This window comes from Lissotriton vulgaris, chromosome 6 (assembly GCF_964263255.1).
Source record: "Lissotriton vulgaris chromosome 6, aLisVul1.2, whole genome shotgun sequence".
In the NCBI taxonomy this organism is placed as follows: domain Eukaryota; kingdom Metazoa; phylum Chordata; class Amphibia; order Caudata; family Salamandridae; genus Lissotriton; species Lissotriton vulgaris.
In genome coordinates, this window is record NC_141694.1 from 135,660,930 (window position 1) to 135,682,629 (window position 21,700).

Sequence of the window (21,700 nt, forward strand, 5' to 3'; positions counted from 1 at the left end):
CCGGGCACCAGGCAGCGCAATGTCCCCGCCGACGTTCTCAGGAACAATGGCCAGGTGGACGGGCTCCGTTCCGTCACCCCCCTCCGGCCTGAGGGGGGAAGGATAAGTCTCAGGGCGGTGGCCAACGAGGGTCCCCGAGCTCCTGGGTGAATCGGGTCAGCGTCCCCTGGTCTCAGTACACAGCACCGCCAATCCTAGTGCCTCGGGCAGCAAGTGCAGGATCTCTTGCCACTCGGCGACAACTTGGTTCAGGGCTGAAGTTCGGAACCGTCCGACCTCCTCGCCGCCATTTTCTTCCCACCCTCGGCAACACCTCGGCCGCCTCTTCTCTCGATCTTCTCGGGGCCAGCAGTCCCCCAGCGACTCGCCGATTGCGCCCAGCTGTCCCCTTACACTTCAGAGGGCAGGAACGTCGTCTTCGGGTCGCCTAGGGTCCCGAAAACAGGAGAATTAGCGGGATTCCGCGCGGAGCTACGAGCTCACGCCGCCATCCCGATCGGCGTTCAAGCCACGCCCCCGAGTGCGCGTTCAGTAGTGTGTGAACTCTAGTTTCCCTACTTTATTTTTCCTTGCAATATTATATAGCGCCAACTCGACAACATGGCGTGAGCACAATTTACATTACAGAAGAACACATTCATTTGTGGTAGGCACAGGGAGACAAAGCGATTTGCCTGGAATCACAGGATGTTGAGCTGATGCTGAGATTCGAACGTAGCTCCCCAGCTCAAGTTCGCAATTCTATAACTTGTGGCGGGAGGTGTCTAAAAGTGTATGTCGGTGCTGGCCATCAATGAGAGAGACCTGTGCATTTTTCAAATCGGTGGTGAAAAAGTATGAGTATGTTGCTGGAGATGTGGGCCACCTTGCCACCAATGTACTTACCTGGGGAGGGTAAACACCCATTATTCCGCAACTTTCTTTCCCCATACCATCACTCCGCATAATTTCATTACGAAAATACCATGACTCCGCAATGCCATTATAACACATGGCATTACATTTTATATGTTTTTACCACGCATACATTTACGAAATTAGTTGTAAATGCATGAATGGCAAAAGCATGTTTTTTTTTTAAATGTTTGGATAAGGTAAGTATGGGTTTAGGGGTATATGTTTTGGGGTGTTTGGGTACTTTAAGGGTTCAGATATAGTTTTGGGTTATGGGGTACAGTGGTAGTTTTAGGGTTTAGGGATAGGTATGGGTTTTGGGGTACAGTACAGGGGTATTAGGGTTCAGGGCTAGGTTTGGGTTTTGGGGTACAGGGGTATTTTAGGGTTCAGGGGTAGGTTTGGGTTTTGGGGTACAGGGGTATTTTTAGGGTTCAGGGCTAGGTTTGGGTTTTGGGGTACAGGGGTTTTTATAGGGTTCAGGGGTAGGTTTGGGTTTTGAGGTACAGGGGTATTTATAGGGTTCAGGGTTAGGTTTGGGTTTTGGCGTACAGGGATATTTTTATGGTTCAGGAGTAGGTTTGGGTTTTGGGGTACAGGGGTATTTTTAGGGTTCAGGGCTAGGTTTGAGTTTTGGGGTACAGGGTGTTTTTAGGGTTCAGGGGTAGGTTTGGGTTTTGGGGTACAGTGGTATTTTTAGGGTTCAGGGGTACAGTGGTATTTTTAGGGTTTAGGGATGGGTTTGTGTTTTGGGATACAGGGTATATTTATAGGGTTAAGATGGGTTAGTGTTTAAGGGTGTTGGGGTATTTTAAGGAGTAAGGGTGGGTTATGATTATGGGGTGCAGGGGTATTTAAAGGGAGTAGGGTGGGATTAGCACACAATATGAGACATGGCATGGAGGGCGGAACGTACCACACGCCTCCAGTGTTTGTCACGCCCCCAGCACACGACCACAAGAGACTACTTTGCTGGCACGGTTCTTTTACCTTATAAATGTATATGGTGGGCATCTGCATAGCCTATGTCCTTCTGCTGCAACTGCCCTTTCCAACGCTGTATTGGGTGTTGTGATTAGTGCTGTGGTTCCTGAGATTAGCCGCCTCAAAGGTTTGGGCTCTCTTTATTATATTAGTATAGATAGATTTGCAAACCAATCCTGATTCCTCGCATGATTCAATTCTGCAGCCAATCTATTAAAATAGTGTTGCCACCAAACCCTCAAACTACAGACTAATAGCCCTAATGTGTACAGAAGCTAAACGTTTTACAAACTGCACTATACAAGATCTAGAAGAAGGGATGTAAGATCGGGAGCTAATTTCTCTAACGTAAACTTGCTTCTGATGTGGAATGGAGACTGATCAAAATATTACCACCTTTTGTAGTCTTAATCACAAAATCCCTACAAAAAAAAATGTTATACACCACCTTCATTGACCGTAAGGCTTTATTTGACAAAGTATTGAGACCGTTCCTGTGGGTGACTTTCTCAAAATGGTCAATCCCTCCCCGATTGAAGGCCGCACAACTCCTATGTATTAAGACCTGGATCAGAATAAAAATTGGGAGCAAGGGCGTCATGTTCCGTTAAACTTATACCTCAAACAGGCGTAAATAAGGTTGATGCTTGCTTGGCTCCTGTCTTTTAAAAAATAAATGTACGGTAGTTCCTTAAGATACCCTAGGAAAAAGTGAAAACCGATCCAACAAAGCTAAACCAAAGCATCTATCCATCCTAAAATACGTGTACAACACCCTGAATGGCTTTGGGCAACTATTGGACGAACTGGAAATTTCCTGCAACAACAACTTGGAGATTAACATAGAGAAAGCTAAAATCATGATGGTAGGATTGAAAAAAAATCAAGTTGCTGTGCTATTCGATAAGTGGAAAGTCTAAATTGAATCTTCATATGAATACCGAGGCATAATGCTCCAGTATTGAGGCTCCTTCTCTAGAGCACAATACTTTTTTAAAGACTAAAGTAAAGTCCTGCATTTAAACTGCGAGATTCCAAACTGCAAGGACCTTCCTTCGAACCGCTTCTGAAAACCATCAAAAGCAAGCTGGATCCAGTGCTAATCGATCAGGCATTACTTTTCTAAATTAATTTTTTTAACACTACAATATTAACATTTTATCGGAATATTTTATGCCTTACACCAAATTCGTCTCCAGTCCGATCCGGCTGGAATTTGGGCTCCGAGATCAGCAGATATTAATACCACTCCTATTCATCAAACTAATGTGCACATTAAGTTATTATATCTGGCTGGAAATATCCAACAATACCAGCCCAAGGATAAATCCGTGGTTTCATTAAACCGTAACCTATTCAAAAAGGTTGGCAATAGAATGGCTAAAAAGTTTGTCTTCATTGAGATAAAACATCTCCTCCATAAACGATCCCACGCAATATCTTCAGGAACTACATACATTTAGAGTTAAAAAATAATAATTTTGTAATACAGATTTGCCATGAAAGGATAGATTTCCGCTGTGGATATCGTAAGCCTCAATCAAAGCTGCGTATTCTGCCGATACCTTCTTGACTTATCACTGCATATTCTATGTACCTGCCTGGAATTCAAACACTATATAATTGACTCTTTAACCAGTTTTCAGATCTTTGAAAAGAAGTCCTTGCCTCAAAACTGATTGTTAGCTTGGAAGGCTCCCACTGTTCTACACATAGGGAGTTGTAGGTTTACCAAATATTTCACTGCAGTAGAAAATAAAATAGTTTGAAAAGACATTTAATTGGAATATTGGAAAGTCTCTAAAATCTAGAAACCCAGCTTTTTTCAGCACAGATATTCTTCTTTTCATCTAAATTTCAGAAAGCATTGTAGACCTTTTCACAATTCCATCCTAATCATTGAGTCTTACTTCCAGTACTTTATAGATAAAACACAAACTTGGAATCGATTGTTGATGTTTTTTTTAAAAGCTCCTTCAACTCTGACTTAAAGTTCATGTTTTACTGATGCACGTCCTCTATTAACCACTGTGATTGTTTTAATGTATTGTAAAGATTTGAATTATTCTAACAAATATTTTCAATGCTTTACCTCGGTTTTGTAGCAGTATTATTTTAGGTGTACGGGAGAATTGGATTCTTAGTGACCAAAGGATATTGCAGATAATTGGTGTAGACCCCCTGATCCCCTCGACCACGATGTACTGGCTCATGTTTAGCGTCTCACAAAAGAGACTGTAAATAAGGCAAGGAGTGCCTCACCAAACACACTGGGATCTAAGGGGAGCCTCACCAAACACACTGGGATGTGGGGTACTTGGATCCAGTATCACGCATTGACTACTTCAGCGCCCTCCCCTCCTGAACCCTGAACCTGTACATATTTGTGGGGGTTGCTTGTCCTGTCATTCCTGGTACTCGCTGAGCCCCTCATTGGTCATTTACTGTACTTCTTACATCACATGGGTCAAGTTCAGTGAGGTGTGTAGAGGGTACATTGAAAAAGTAGGAGGTTTCAAGAGTTGGTATGGTAGATAAAGATCTAGAGATGAATAAGAGAAATGGGGTAGCGAGCAAATTGTGTGGAACTTGGAGGTATATGGTAGTGAAAAGTGGGTAGAGAGATATACAGTACAGAGAATTAAGATAGATAGTGGTGTGATAGAGGGCTGAAAAGTAAGAAATTGAGAGTTGGCGAGGTTCGAGATGAGATAGTAGATGGTTGAGAGATGCAGGAAGGCAAGATGGGAACAGCAGTGAGTTTAAAGAGGAGATGTAGAGGTAAGCACAGTTTTTCAAAGAGGTGGGGTTGTGACAGGTGGTAATAGGTCTATTGAGTGTGAGGTGAGGTAGACGCTTGAAGCAATAAGTTAAAATAGAGACCGAATGGATGGGCAAATAAAGATGTAGTTATGTGGGGAGAGGAAAAGAGAGGGGAGATGTAGAAGATGAGATGAAAAAAATGAGAGCGACTTGAGACCTAAATATTGTTTTTAAATTTAACAGTTAACTGCTTGAGAGAAGAAGGCTTGTGGTTATGCATGTGGTGCACACATTGCACACGAAGCTGTGAAGATTACATCTGTATAAAACGAAAATATTTGTATCTTTGGGCTTTCTAATTGTAATGAGCACCTACCAGGGGCCCGGGCAACTTCCTGCGCTTTAAAAAACAACTCTGCTGGTAGAGCTATGGGAATTCAAAAAGGGTGGCTCCTGGGATATTTCATATTTTTGAGGTGAACTTTTAACTTCACTCTTGATGTCCTAGCTCTGGAGGTGTTCGCAGCCTAAGAAAGCCAAGTAACCAACAAGTGGTCCCTGGGGATGCTTTACTTATCAGCCTGTGACGATCTGAATATCTGCTCCCCTTTCACTAACCAAGATAGTCGTCCAAGTCATTGGACTGAACTATTCTCAACCTGAGAGCAATGTATTTATCCTGAGAGAGAGAGTTTCTAGTTCAAACTGGTATCTTTCTGCGTGCATTACCCTTCTCCTGCCTTGTAGGTTTCTGATTTTTTTTGCCCAGTGAAATGGCTTTGAGAACATACATAGCAATTTGTCTCTTGTTACATATTTATATTTTAATTTTGAGAAGTGGGATTATTCTATGCTATGAAGCTAAGCAATTGACAGTATCCAGTTTCCTGCCATAAACACACTTCATCCGTGAGGCTTGTGAGGAAAAGAACTCCTGTTAATGCGGGTTGGTGTTAAGTAACCTATCTAATCTTTAGAAATTGCTGAGGCTCCCTCAATTTCACCAATAAACAAGGGCCCCCCTGGGGGTACTGATATTAGGCAGAAGGGCAGGGGAATTCTAAACCACAAAGTGAGCGAAAAATCTGCCTAAATCTAATAGATCAATGGGCTCAGAATCCCAAATATACACAGTTAGTAATAAGCCCACGTGACTAGTTCTAATCACAACATCAGAGTAGACATATTAGAAAAATAGTTTCATGCTTATTTTTTTATATATATATATATATATATATATATATATATATATATATATATATATAGTACAAATATCAAATCAATATAAACAGTTCTGGTACATACATAATAAATGGTTTGCTCATTCAACCCAAGTCCCACACATCCCTTCAATCATATTCAACCACACATACTCATACATTCTTCATTCATCCTTCTCACATCACAGCCAGTTGTTATAGATGAATACAGGTCCTGAAACGTCTCAGGGCTGAATAGGGACTAGATGAAGAAATAGCGTGACAATCTTCAAGCGCCAACGCTCATTTTGGTATTGGGCCTAGACTAGGGCCACACCTTCATCAGGGCACACAGTGGAAGGGAGGGGGACAGCAGCACAAATCTAGTGAATCACGTCGATGGCTCCTATCAGGTAGTCAAGCAGGATAGGTCTGAATGGGCACCCCGGATCATTCAGTGCATCTTTATGAAGAACAGCAAGTTTGAACAGCTTAGGGAATAAATTGCATACACAAGGGTTTAGAAATGGCGTGTATGTATGTATGTGTATATGTATGTGTGTGTATATATATATATATATATATATATATATATATATATATATATATATATAAAACTATTTTTCTAATATGTCTACTCTGATGTTGTGATTAGAACTAGTCACGTGGGCTTATGACTAACTGTGTATATTTGGGACTCTATCTGAGCCCATTGATCTATTCGATTTAGGCAGATTTTTCGCTCACTTTGTTGCTCCCCAATGTCAGTCTGTGCTGATGCTCCATGCAGACGGAGCACTACATGCCATTAACATGAAAACAAGCATTTTAATCGAAATAACTTGGACATATGCCATTAAAGTGACCCAACGTAGGCACTTAGAGATGGTATTTATTGCAGACACTGCTTTTAATAAAGGTAACACGTTCAAGAACCATGTTGATGGACCCAAAGACAACTATTGGTAACTTAGTTTTCCTCTGCCCCATAATTCCAGTGGCCCTGGCAATAGTGTACATGTTGGAGAAGGTTTGGTTGCTCTTTTCAAACCCAGACGTTTTGACTACTACCGTGAATAGCCTTTTGGAAAGAAACTCTTCTTCCCCTTCACTCTCTGTCCTTGTTTCACACTGCTCTTCTCCTTACTCTCCTTCCTTCTGCATCACACTGCTCTTCTCACTTTACTTCCTTGTTCCCGACTCAGATCTTCACCTCCTCACTCCCCTTCCTTATGCTTCATTCTGCTACACAAATAGCAATTCTAATTCAACCCACATAATTCCATTACACACTATGTACATACACTCCATAAAACATGGGTAAACCACATTGCCATTTACAACGCCAAAAGCTCGAAATCAAACCAGTGCGAGACCTATTGGATTTCCAATGCTTGTTTTTTGTCCTTGTTTCATGTTAATGATTTTAAATGTGCGATTTACGAAGTTTCTGAAAAACCGCTTATTTGGCAAATACACAATTAACAAGGTTTCCTTAGCCTGAGTACTGTGTTGCTATTTGTAATTGTCATGCCTGTAGTTCAGCGATTGTGTCCGATGAACTAATATGGGAAAAAAGAAAATTAAAGTTCCATGAAATGACTAACTGTAGGTCAGCAAATGTGATTTACCTCATCTTATACCCGTGTGCCAAGGGTTATGTGGGCGAAACTAGTCGGGAGTTCAGAGTGAGACTCACAGAACATAAATCGGCTTTAAGAAACAACAAGAGGAGCCCCCCTGGTATCTCATTGGCAGGAGATGAGGCATGAACTTACTGACTTAAAATGGATTATACTAGAAAAAGTGCACAACCCAAAGGATAACATCAATGGCCTGAGGGGGAAACGTGAGGTTTTCTGGATATATACCCTTCAAAATATATACCTGGCAGAATGCTTTACTATAAATCCCCTGATCTAGCTTTGACCTTCATTATCCATCCCTGATAGCGCCTCTTATATCCGTCTCTACCATTGTTAATATAAATTCTTGAGGGACGTGGTTACCTCCTACAGGATTAACTACATCACCGGTTATCTGGCTCTTTCTAATGCCTCATTTGTATTGTTTAGTGTTTTACAAATTATTGCTACGCTGCTCCAAATATATATCGGTGATTTATATTATCAGCTTTTGGTCCTATCCTTCTTTTTTTATTGTCTATCTCTGACGGTCGAGTCTCGATTTGTCCACCGGAATGGGTATTCAATCTCATTCTTGCTGCATTTTAGGCACCTTTAAATTCACCATTCTAACATGGCGGGTAGTCCGCTTTCTATGTCCTTGACTACTGTTCCAAATTCAGGTGATATCGTTTAGCGCGCCAGCATTTATAAGGACCCAAGCATTATTTAGATAGTTCTTGATCGTCTGGTATCGGTGGAGGATGCCCCTTCTATCTTCATGTAGAGCGACTTATGGTAAGGAATCGGTGCGTTTGGACATGTGAGGGCGACTACTTTCTGTCGAGTTTATCTATCGATGGATTGCCCGTTTTTCTTCCGTAGTTATCTAGCTGTAGGGATAATAGGTCCTTGTTTTGTTTGGTGTGCATTTAGTACTCCGTACACCTACGCTTATTCCTGCATGTTCTACGTTTCAGCTCGTACTGACGGGGACGTGACACCTGCATGTATCCACATGTTTGTATCGGTTTACGGAGCCCCTCGCAATCCCGTTCATTCTTGAATGCCTGAAATCCCACAGGACATTGAATTAGAGACCAGTCAGTACCCATTTAGGTAGGTATCCTATACATAGGGTTCATTCTAGTCACTTTAGCACTTAGCGTATTCAGTATGTCCTGTGAGATACCCTCTGACTTATGTACATCGATGTGTATCTGTAATGTTTGAGAGGTCCGGTTCTATTTTAAGCGATATGTATCTGTCCCATTTGGGCCTTTTTCCATTCCAGTGGCATTTGGAGTTAGCATACGGGCAGAGTGGATGTCGCTTTGTTTCACTCTTTTTGTCCTCTTAAGGGCTCTGAACCTAATGGAATGGGAGTAGGTTCACGCTTTTTAGTGACTCTTATCCATTACCCATAGTGTCTTATTTTAATGTGAAAGGTTACACCTTCCCTTATCTATAGGGTCTTATGTGTGCGATATGTACCATTAGTTACGCTTTGTACTCATCCAACCCCTTCTATATCTAAATAGGACTCTTCCTGGAAGAGAATATTGCTTTAGTTGGACCTATCTCTACAGTGTTCTGATTCTAGGAATACGCCTTCGTGACCTGTGGGATAGGAGTACTACTAATAGGTATATTTCTCTTAACTTGGTTTCTACATCCCTATGCATGCTTCACTACTCGGGCATTTTATGGAGTTTGTACCCCTGATAGACTTAGTGGCACCCAGGACATACATCTATTCCTTTTCTGTACTTCACAAAATTTCTGTCTCTTGGGAATGGAGCTTTCTATTTTTTTGTCGGTGCACCTTTTCATGAGAGTATTTATCTGAAAATATACCTCTTCTTTCATATATTTTTCCCTACTCCTTTTTTCCTTCTTTTTTTATTCATCTCAGTAAATTTCTGATCTTGGTGATGGAGTATCCAACCAGCTATTAGTTGAAGAAAAACCGTTTGTAAATGTATCATTGAATTGTATTTTATTGTCCCATTGTCCCAAACCGATGACATTTTGAATTCAGATGTTACCACTTGTCTTAAGCCCCATTGTGCAAGTTCTGGTACCTATGGATATCTATTTTGAAGAAGATAAATAAGAAATATTTTCCACATATGAAAAATCTTTGCTAAATTATAAATGATTCCGTCTGCTCCCTGACGAAGGATCTGCGGACTTTTGGTCCTTTTCCGAAACGCGCGTTGGTGCTTTTTGTTCTTTCTTTTTGTATAAATTGTATATCTGTTTTTTAGACTTATTTCCTGAAATTCATTGAGTATGATAGTGGAGTGTTTTGGGTATTAAAGTGGAAGGATTGGTGTGTGTATACTTGATGAGAGGTATGTATGTATTCTTGGTGTGTGCGTACATGTTTTCCTTTGGGGCTTATATAAGTTAATGAATTGAATATATATTTGCCTATGTACTGTATGACTCATGACATGAAAAAGATATAATAAATGAAAAAAATATTTTTCTGAATTTGGGACAATGATGATTTGCAGAATATACTAAAGTTATTGAATACTTGTAGACACCGGTGAGAGGTCAGTTTTTCTGTAACCCTGTTTTCCTCTCCCGGTATATCTTTTCTCCTCAAGGGACTCTCTTTTGTTGTTGAATTCGCTATTTGTATCTAGCATTATCCCTATATACACAGACGGTTAATATTATGCATAAGATTTGTGTATTTATTGTGGCTACTTGTACCTTATTATTTCGTTTTTTCTCCCTTTTTAGGTCAGAGTGGTTCTAAAATACAGACACTGTGATGGTAATCTTTGTATAAAAGTAACTGATGATTTAGTGGTAAGTTGAAGTAATGTGTTTGACCCTTAAAACACAATTTGTTTTATTCATTTATTCCGTGTTTTATATAGCACAGACCTGACCCAATTAGGGTATCCGAGTGCTTCACAATTCCATAGCCTAGAACTTTCGATGACTGGTTTGACTCAAACCTTTAAGCAACAGTAACAAGTGTAAATAATCAGTTTGGGAGATTGAGACATTTGTGCTTACTACAACATACATACATGTCCTAACGAGAACTAGTGACCAATTTGTGTTAACGTAGTCCGTGATCTAGAGTATCCTAACTGTGCCAGGTCTTATGTTATTTATAGGAGAACTTGGCTCAGTCATATGTGCACACGAGGCTCATTGTATATATTTCCTGTACTGAACATACAGAACATTATAACCACAACATGGCTGCTGCTAATTGTGGGGGCAGGCCAAATTCATCCATATAAAAAGTTAGAAAGAAAAATCAAAAGGGCACACACACCTAAACTTTAAAAAAAAAAAAAAAAAAAAAAAAGTTTTTCCCCATAGCAAGTCAGTGGAAAAATGCACAATACAACATAGCCATAGCCCATTACAACAAAGCCATATATTCAGAGGAATATATTTGAGGAATATCGTTTTAAGTGGCTTCCTAGGCAAGTCTTTTTATTGTCTGAATGTGGATTTCAAATATACATTCTTTGGTGAGTCATCTGAATTGGTAGTAGAACCTCCATCTATCCCCAAAATTTATGATAATTACTTAGTTTAGGATAAGTTTGGATGAAAGACGTCTGAATTTCCTTGGCCCCATACCATTCTTTGCACAATAGGTCCTATGCAGAGCCTTTAACTTGCATCCGTTGTATTGATATTTGTCTCTTAGCCATGAGTAGCTCCATGGCTGTCATTTGTACCTATTTACCTTAGATGAAATCTTCTAACAGTTTGATATTCTTTGTAATCCTACTGCTTATCACTTTTCTTTGACTCGCCACCTCTCGCTTTCAGTTATTACTCAACCCCGCATGTTCAGTTAATATGTACCAAGTATTCCCCTTGTGCACAAAAAAATTGCCATTTTTAATAAATAGTCAGTATTTCTCCCTTCATGCTAACTTAGCAAGCAGTCTCCATGATTTGTCACTTCCCTTTTCTAGCCTCACTCTATAAGACTGACCTGTTCTCGTTTAAAGAACTCATGTGTTTCCCTGCATTCTGATTATAGTTGTACACTTTTTGGCAGCATTTTTCGTGACGCACTCCAGTGAAAGCTCTGTCTGCTTTGTATTTTTCTTCAGGACTGCTCTGAGCAAAGTAATATCTAAAAATACACTGTCCATTGTTTGAGCGCAGATCGCAAATCTGCAATTGCCTTCAGTGGTCAGCAGCCATTGGCTGGTTTGCTTTTCGGGCTGGTTTGCTTTTCTTTGATTGACCATTGGAGTCTGCAGCCAGTAAAAGTTTATTTATGCTGTATCTGACGTATAACGTATTATCTTGTTGACCTGTACTGGCCTTCCATGTCTCCTAGTCATTTAATTGAAGAGCCACAGTCCATTGAGGGCAGATACAACACTGGTAGTTTAGAAATACACTTCTCCAGTATTAGGGGTGTCTTTCATAGATTCACATGCTTGAATAATTCCCCGTCGTCGGAAGTGGGAGTCCAACGGTACATAACCTAGTAGTAAGAATCATATATACATAAATATATACATAATATATACATAAAATAAAATTCCATAATATGTATATTCCTTTCAAAAAATAAAGTCTTGAAGTACCATAGAACAAAATAGGCCCATAGAAAGCATAAAGGGAGAGCTCACTTTAGTAACATATCCAAGTCATTATAATAGTCCAGTTTCCAGCCAATAAGGCTGTAGGACCCTCTAGAACCTTCTCAGAAGCTCAAGCCCTCAGATTTTCTACCGCACGTCGTGTGAAGGGAGTCTCCCTGAGCTCTGCTCCAGTTTTTTCTTCATCTTCAAGCTTTCAAATATGTCTACAACAAAGAAGTCTTTACTCAGACCCTGTTCATCATGTGGAAAACTGCATCTTTTCTCTGAGGACCCTCATAAAAAGTGCATTTATTGCTTGTACCCACCCGGACCATGAGGTGAGGAGTTGTAAATTTTGCAGGACATTTTCAAATAAGACTTTAAAGGATAGAGAGGCCCGTCTCCCTCTGTGGCTACAGAAGTTGAAGACTTCGGACAGCACTTTGTCTGATTAGTGTTTCTTCTCGCCAAACTGCAATCTCTCTGAAGCGTGGGTCTGAGTCTGACAGTCCTTCGCCATTTCTTAAGAAAAAGAAGCTCGTGGACGCTTCTAAGTCAGTCTCCCCACAGGATCTGCCGCCCTCTACGCCTGCGGGACCTAGTTCTCTGGCGTTTCAGATCACCTCTGTGTCCTCGTCCTCTAAAACGAGAGCCAGGTCGACGCGATCCGCCGACGTCATGACAACGACGAGGACTACCTCCCTGTCGACGACTACCACTTCATCGACTCTGATTCAGGAGGTCAGGCCTATTTCTTCTATTATCAAGATCTCGTTGACGACTAAGAAACCAGTCTCCTCGACGGCCCAGACCAAACGCCATTCGTGGACGAAGGCTTTGTCGACATGTCTCTCATCGTCGACGCCTTCCTCTTCGTTGACTACGGCCTCGTAGACCGCCACTGCCCCCTCGACTACCTGCTCTTCGTCGGCGGCAACTTCGTCGGCGGCAACTTCGTCGGCGGCAACTTCGTCGGCGGCAACTTCGTCGGCGGCAACTTCGTCGGCGGCAACTTCGTCGGCGGCAACTTCGTCGGCGGCAACTTCGACGGCGGCAACTTCGACGGCGGCAACTTCGACGGCGGCAACTTCGACGGCGGCAACTTCGACGGCGGCAACTTCGACGGCGGCAACTTCGACGACGGCAACTTCGTCAATGTTACAAACTTCGTCGACGACAGCAAAGTCAACGTCGGCGAAAAAGTCCTCGGCAACAGTTTCTTCGCCGTCTGTAACCTTGCCATCATCGTCGACGCCAGGAAAGACTTCAGCAAAGCTCTCGACGACGACGCCCTTGTCGACGGGACCATCAACTGCTCAATTTTCTCTGGCCACTGCAACCAGTTTCACAGTGGTTAAGGCTACTACTGTCAAACACCCAGCTCCTTTGGTTTTGAGCCCTTTCCGCCATCGCTCCAGTCCTCCACCTCAGCTGTTTGCCTCTGAGGAAGAGGGTGATTCAGATTGTTTCCTATGTGGACGATAACTTTCGGGCTGCCAGTAGCCCGTTGGAGTTACACATTAAATACCAGGACTAGTATGATGATGAAGAGCAAGAGTTGCATGTCTCTGCTCCGGAAACCTCGCATGCTGGTGAACATGATCCTATGGCACAGTTGCCTATGTCCTTGATCTCCAATTTGCAATACATCCTCTGACTACAATCGTCGTTTTCCACCATCCTCGCCGGCTTCTCCGTTGCCTCCATCTACACCGCCATCTCTTCCACTTCCACAAGCCGGCACACCTACTCCACAACATCCTGTTCATGTGGATACTGGCAATAATACGGATACAGACCCAGATGAGGACGCTGCAATGGCAGATTGGGATGCTTACCAGGCACAAACTCCGTCTCCTCCTCCAACTTCTCCTTTGGCGTCGCTTCCAGTTGAAATTGGGGGTTTCCATCTTTTGATGTCGAGAGCTGCTAAACGCTTTCACTTGCATATGGTTGTCAGGCAAGAAGACTGCTTTCTATAAGATTTTAAAGATCAGTCTTTGAGGCAGGTGCATTCTATCCCGATCATAGACTTCATATGGAAAGAAGGCCTCAAACTTATGGAACGGCCTAATTCCGTTCCTGCCGTGCTTCCACGTATTGACAAGAAGTATAGGGCACCTGAGGATTCGCCTTCCTGCTTAGTCTCTCAGCCAAAACCTGACTCTGTCATTACACAGGCTGCACAATAGAGGTCTCGTAATCCATCTTCTGCTTTGACATCACCGCCGGATCAGGATGGCTGCTGACTGGACACCATCAGCAAAAAAAATTCTGCGATGGCTGCAACCACTGTATGGGCTGCAAATTCTTTAGCCATCCTCGGCCGTTATGACTGACAGATGTTGTATGAAATTGCTGCCTTGGTCGACCTCATACCTGAATTGTCTAGAGCTGAAGCACAAAAGATCGTGCAAGAGGGTGAGAATTTCCTCTGACATCATTGACTGTTCTGTTTATTTCCTCAACTGACTTCCGACAGATAGCTGGCGCTGCAGTTTTACGGAGACAAGGCTGGCTCAAGTTTACGTCCTTTCGGCCGGAGGTACAAGCTAAAATACTTTATTTGCCCTTCGATGGTGAGAGCCTCTTCGGTAAACATGTGGATGACTCCTTGGAATCTATTAAAAAGGACACGGATACTGCTCGCGCCCTCTGTTCTCTGCAATACCAGAAGAGGCCTTTTCGTGGAGCACGTGGTCGAGGCACTTCCTCTTAATTTTCGTGGCTCCTCCCAATACCGCTCCTATGGTGACAACAGGCAGCGTTATTCCAACCAATCTGTCTCTACAGACCGACTCCAGGCCATACAGGCGAAAAACTACTTACAGAGGTGGTAACTCCTCTAATAAACAAGCATTTACAATGCAATGGTTTTGCCTTTGTTAAAGTTAGAGCTATTGGCATTGCTCTTGACATTATTTTTATTTATGTTTTTTTTAACATAAATAAATGGCATTGTCATTTACAATAGCAGGGCACAGGGAAGGGGGGGCGAGGAGAGACTAAGGAGAGCTGCGGGCTCAGGGAAGGGGGGGGGCGAGGAGAGACGAAGGAGAGCTGCGGGCTCAGGAAAGAGGGGCGAGGAGAGACGAAGGAGAGCTGCGGGCTGTTGTTGTAATGCTTGCATGGATGAGTTGGTGGATGCATGGATGGGTGCATGCATGGATGGGTGTATGGATGGATGGGTGGGTGTATGGATAGATGCGTGGATGGATAGATGCATATATACAGCCAATCCCTCAACAATTTATGCAATCCACCAACCAACAACCCATCCATGCATCATGCATCCATCCATCATGCATCCATCCACCCACTGCGTCCCACTCCGACCCCTCTAAATATAACTAATTTTTTCTGTATATAGAGATGACTGTATTCACTAGTATATGCAGTAGACCTTTCTACTCTAACATTCCTATGTGACTCTTGCAGTACATCTATTCATATCCCTTCCATATGTATATAGAAATATAACGAGAATCAACAGTCTCTTCTTTGTGTGACTACATCTAGTACATTTCAATTGTTTTCCTGTTTGTATCTTTTACTTAACGCATGTAAATCAAAGTCCTTAGGTTTGGCAACTGGTTCTTATGTAAAGCGCTCAGACACCTTCGGGTAAAGTTCGCGCTACATAAAATCACATTACATAAAACTTTACTCCACAAATCCAACCATCCATTTGTGCCTAGGCTTACATTTTACGCCCTCGAAGCACACCGAGAAGGGACAGTTTACTAAGTCGAGGCTTTGTAGGGTGCATGGCAGGGGACAGTTTTAGGCGCCAAGGGAGAGTAGGGAGCAGAGTCAGAGTACTTCACGGAGGTAGGGGGCAGTTTTTTATGGTTCAGGGCAGGGGGCTGCGGTACTTTTTGGAGCATGGCCTTATTTTAAAGAGCCCAGTTCAGGTGGAGGAATGGCACAAAATACCAGGCAGACAGAGGGCAGAAGGACACAAAAACGAGGGGAAATAGTTCCCTGGACTACAAGTCCATGAAATCAAAGCAAATACCAAGAATGTATAAGGCCATTCCTGCTTGTAAACAGAGAAACTAAAAGCACTGGGGGTGCGGGGTGCCCAAAACTGAAATATCATGCAGAAGAAAGAAAACGCAAAACTAAGAACGCAAACAAATAAGGCCGGTAGGTTCTTTTGCGATTAAACACTCCTCAAATTCAAGGTTTACAACGATACATAAATTCAAATAAACACGGTACTCTGTGGGTAAAATCTTTCACAAAATGATACTTTAAAAACTCAATGCCCTGCTCACTTGAAATTCCAAAACTGAAATAATTGCAGTCTCCTAAAACCAATCACTTTGTAATACATCGACAGTAGTGCTATAAACCTACCATGATTCAGCAAACAGCACGATTTTAAACCAGAAAAAGCTAGCTTCCCTTTGAGTGAACCCTGCGCCCTGGCACTCCTATAAATACCACTTTCCTATTCCACCACCTCACCTGTGGAGGAGGGCGGGCTTCGAATTTTAAAGCCGCAGGACATTGCAAAAGGCGTCTTTCACAAGAAATCATCAATTTCTTTACTTATTTATCTGTATGATCGTATACATTTGTATGAAACTCGTATTCAGTTTCTATTTCATAAACAGTGACATGTCGCTCATATCAGGCGTGATCACTTTCCCCAGCCCTGCCCTTTTACGTGCATTCTGATAAGTGCAGTCCTGCAGCTACATTTACAGGAAAATTACAAGTACCAGAATGCAAAGGAAAATAAAACTACTAGTAAGTGACCCACCTTAGCTTGAGATTACATGAGATCTCTAGAGTAATTGGTTCGGGAAGTACAGGTGAACGCCAAGACTCCTCACTGGTATCATGATGTCCTACTAACGTGCACGTGGCATCTGTCAGCAAGATTGCGCACCCTAGACATAAAGCGGCACTCTGTAGTTCTTAACTTTATTACACTAATTCACATATCTGCCTAGAAGTTACACTAGGTGTGACATAGCAAGCCAGTCCTGGATGCTAGCCAACATCAGGTTGCATTCTGGGACTTGAAGTTTCTTTGGTACCGTTGTAAACGTGGATTTAACAATCCCATAATGCAAAGTGTCAGAAGCAAAACATCACCTCTTACTGCAAGTGTATATGATGGTATACTTCGACTTTATAGCTACAACTAATGCAGCTGCGGCGTTGCACGGAGGCTACTTGGTTTGAGGTTTTGAAGTTACATGACTTCAAACACGGCACAGTCCCGTGAGCGAAGGGGGGCGCCGCGCTGAAGGGGGGCAACGCGCTGAAGGGGGGTTTGCGACTCGAGATGCGGCATCTGGGGTTGGGCTGAAGGAGGTATGCGAGATAAGGCCGTAAGATGTCCCCAGCTGCAATGGCCAAAGGAAGGGGGCCTCAATGAAGAGGTGTCCATGGTCCAATGGTGAATTTGGGCCAGACACGCCGGCAGCTGCACTTAGGGCCTCCGTGCCCTTCAGGTTGGGAGTATGCAGACGGCCCTCATCTTTGTAGGAGTGGCACCTTATCTATGGTGTCTGTGTGCGAAGGGGGGAGTTCTGAAGGGGGGTTGGCGAGATGCGGATGTGAGATGCCCAAGCTGTGATGGCCTTCCGTGTCCGGGAGGGGGGGGAGGGGGGGAAGAGTATGTGTGCGTGTCTAAATGTTGCAGGGGAGGCACCTCATTTATATATGCGGGCGGCCATAATCTTTGCGAGGAAGCACCTTATCCATGGTGTGCTGAGCCCAACTGACGAGCCTTCTGATGTAGGAAAACGCTGCGTTTGTGCTCAGAGGATGGGGGTCACGAGGAAGCAGAACGGGGAAGCAAAACATGCTGGGAAAGCAACATTTACACAAGCAGCAATGACGGAAAGCAATATTTAAACCTACGGACAGCGGGTGGGGGGCGGGAAGGCACACAGACAGCGGGAGGGGGGCGGGCAGGCACACACAGCGGGAGGGGGGGGGGCGGTGGCAACGGCCAGCACTCACCTGGACCTGGACTTCCGGCGGCGGTCGGCCGCGGAATGGCCAAAACAAACCTGGAGGACAAAAAAAAAAAAACCCCGCCCACGGCCGCATGCCGATTTCGAAAGGGGCGGAAAGCCTAAAATTTGCAGGAACGTCCCCGAATCTGCTCTCAGGATGACGAGCAGATGTCTGTTCCAATGGCTAGCCTCCATTTATGGAGCTAGCCAATGGAAACAGAGGCGGGACCAAAGCCACTCTACTCTCCTCATGAGGTTTTCCCTGCAGCTGCGCAGTGCGCAGCTCGCCAGGCAAAACCTAAAAATGACTTTCGCAACTTCAAGTCTTTTCCCACTCTGCAAATTAGAGGTCGAATCTCCCAGAGATTTTTCAATTGGTCACAAATAACTTCGGATCGTTTGGTTTTGGAGGTCATCCAAAAAGGCCATGCTCTGGAATTCATCAAGTTCCCACCCAACTGCCCACCATCTGGTCCTCCTCCAAAACATCTGAAGGAACTGTTTGTACCAGTTGCAGTTATGATTCAAAAAGGTGCAGTCTGAGTGGTTCCTCAAACAACAAGGGACGAGCTTTTATTCCCACTTTTTTCTTATCAGGAAGAAGTCGGGAGAGTGGCGCCCGATTTTAGATCTCAGAGCCCTCAACAAATTCATCAAGTCCAAAACATTTTGAATGCTGAGCTTGCTGGAAATCTTAGTTCCTGAATCCAGAAGAGTTCCTCTCCACAATCGACCTCCAGGATGCATACTTTCATGTGCCAATCCATCAAAGACACAAAGTACCTCAGTTTCAAAGTGGGATCAAAGCACTACCAATTCAAGGTTCTACCTTTTGGCCTTCATTCCGCGCTGAGGGTTGCAGCTTATCTACGCCTGCAAGGCATGCAAATCTACCCTTATTTGGACGACTGCTTAATTAAGGCACCAACCTTTCACGCAGCAAACCACCACACTCAGACTTGCCTTTCCCTCTTCCGCAAACTGGGTCTTTCCATCAACCACAAAGTCACATGTCCGTCCCTCACAACAGTGGATTTCTGGGAGCGTTAATAGATACACGTCTCGCAAAGGTGTTTGTTTCGCAAGAGCGCCTAGATCGTATCATCAAACTGGTAGCTCAAAGAGGTCTGTCTCTGTCTGGATGTTAAAATCCTTCCTGGGCATGCCATCATCCTGCATACCACTGATCCCCAATTGCAGGTTGCATATGCGATTCCTTCAAGAAGAATTGGACAAGCAATGGCGGCAAGTCTCAGGGTCGTTCAACGACAAGGTCTTCCTGCCCCCTCGCATTCTGGGCGCATTGGAATGGTGGGCTCACCTTCCAAACATCACAACAGGGCGTCTGTTTCAAGAGCCGGCCACCACGCTTACCCTTACGACGGACGCTTCCTTGGAGGGTTGGGGTGCACACCTCGAGGAGATGTCAATAGGCAAATGGACAGTCGACCAGCACAAGTGGCACATCAATCGGCTGGAGCTTCTGGCTATCTTTCTCGCCCTGAAATAGTTTTGACTACTGGTCAAAGGGGAGTCTTTGTTGGTGCGTACAGACAACACCACCAGTATGCACTACCTCAACAAGCAAGGGGGTACGAGATCTCTCCCACTCTCCCGACAGGCACAACAGATCTGGAAGTGGGCAATAAAACATTGTGTTCAGTTGACTGCAGTTCATGTCCCCGGCATTTCCAACGCCCTTGCAGACTCTCTCAGCAGATCGGCCACAGACAACCACGAGTGGGAACTCCATCAGTCTACTCTGGAGTATGTTTTTCGCAGGTGGGGCCAACCGGATCTGGATCTGTTTGCGACTCCACTCAATCGCAAATGCCTACGCTATGCAATTTGGCATCCCCACAAAGAATCGAGCGGGAATGCATTTTCGATCAACCTGCCGAACGAGTTCATGTACGCTTTTCCGCCGATCCCACTTATACCTCGCCTTCTGTGCAGAATGAAGGGTCAACTGTGTCACATCCTGTTGATTGCACCCAGGTGGCCACGTCGGCCGTGGTTCACGGATCTACTTCTCCTTTCTCAGTGCGATCCAATACTTCTTCATCCACTGCCTCACCTTCTTACCATGAATCAGGGGCAGATATGCCATCCAGACCCGGCATCTCCCCAGCTTTATGCTTAGAACCTGAATACAATGAGTTTGCAAATCTGAATCTTGATCCGGTATGCAGAGGTCCTTGCTCGTGCACGTGCTCCTTCAACCATTAAAACCTATCAATTAAAATGGAAACTGTTTTGTTTGGTACCATTCGGAAAACATTGATCCTCTGCTTGCTACCCCTGAGCAGATCTTGCCTTTCTTCCTCCTGTTGGCAAACTCTGGACTTTCACATTCCTCCCTCAAAGTTTTCCTGGCGGCACTTTCCTGTTTTCGACATGATGGTTCCACGTCTCTCTACTCCTCTCGGATCATTCGCCAGTTCTTTAGGGGTCTTTACGGATGTTTCCACCCGTCTGGCGTCCTCCACCGGCTTGGCGTCTGAATCTGGTCCTCACCCAACTTCTCAAACCTCCTTTTTGAACCTATTCACTCAGCAGAATTGAAATTCCTTACTTGGAAGGTTTCCCTCCTCCTCGCACTTACGTCATCTAGGAGGGTGAATGATATCCACGCTTTTACCATACAGACGCCTTTTCTCCAATTCTCAAAGGATGCTGTTGTACTTCGTACAAACCCTAAGTTTATTCTTAAGGTTCCATCGGACTTCCACCTTAATGAACCAATCATTCTCAGGATTTTCTTCCTTAATCCTCAGTCTCCCGCTGAGCGCACTCTTCCTTCCTCTTGACCTGAAACGATGCCTCAAATTCTACATCCGCAAAAACCACAGTTGATGGACAGAATGATGAACAATGTCATACATTCACCCCAGTACAGAGATCTGGGCCTAAATCCATCGTTTTTTTACACTCCACGCCACCCCAGTTCAGAAATCAGCCTTGACCCTGTGCCTCATGGGAACAGTCCAGCCCGAACTGCCAAACCATGTCTTTCCTGGACTGGAATTAAGCATCCTAGGACCGGTTTCTGGCTATTGGCCGTCTTCAGCCAGCCGGGCTGAAGACAGCTGGAATGCCAGAAACCGGTCCTCGGAAGCTTGTTTCCGGTCCAGCGAAGACATGGATTGGCAGTTCGGGCTGGACTGTTTCCATGAGGCACAGGGTCAGACTGATTTACATATAGTCATGTCTGAACTGGGGTGGCAGAGTGGGCTAAAGAACGTGATGGATTAAACCCAGTTCTTTTGACTGGGTGTGAGTGTTTGATTGATTCAGATGCTCCGTCCATCACCACCCCCTTTTGTATCAAATTCTACATCCAGCACATTGTTGCATTTCGAAAGTCTGACCAACTCTTCGTGGCCTACGGACAGCTGCGTAAGGGTCATCCGGACGCTAAGCAGACAATCGCTCGTTTGATTTCTTCTGCCATCTCCTTCTGCCATCAACGAGCTGGCAAGCCTCTTTCTGGTCCGGTGCGAGCACACTCGACGAGAGCAGTTGCTTCCTCTACTGCCCTGTTTGCAGGAGTGCCTCTGCCTCTGCATCAGATCTGCAGAGCTACAACGTGGTCTAGCAGGCACAGATTTACGAGGCACTACAGTCTGGAGACAGTCAACGCTGCGGACACTGCTGTGGGTCAA

General features: G+C 44.1%; 1 protein-coding gene across 1 annotated transcript in view; it reads left to right on the forward strand.

The window, feature by feature from the left end:
* Positions 1–21,700, forward strand: part of SRP9 (signal recognition particle 9) — a 52,694-nt gene that overhangs the window by 23,071 nt on the left and 7,923 nt on the right. Inside the window, exon 2 of the mRNA XM_086926162.1 lies at positions 10,223–10,291. Coding sequence (XP_086782288.1) covers positions 10,223–10,291 — 69 coding nt within the window. The remainder of the gene's footprint in view (positions 1–10,222; positions 10,292–21,700) is intronic.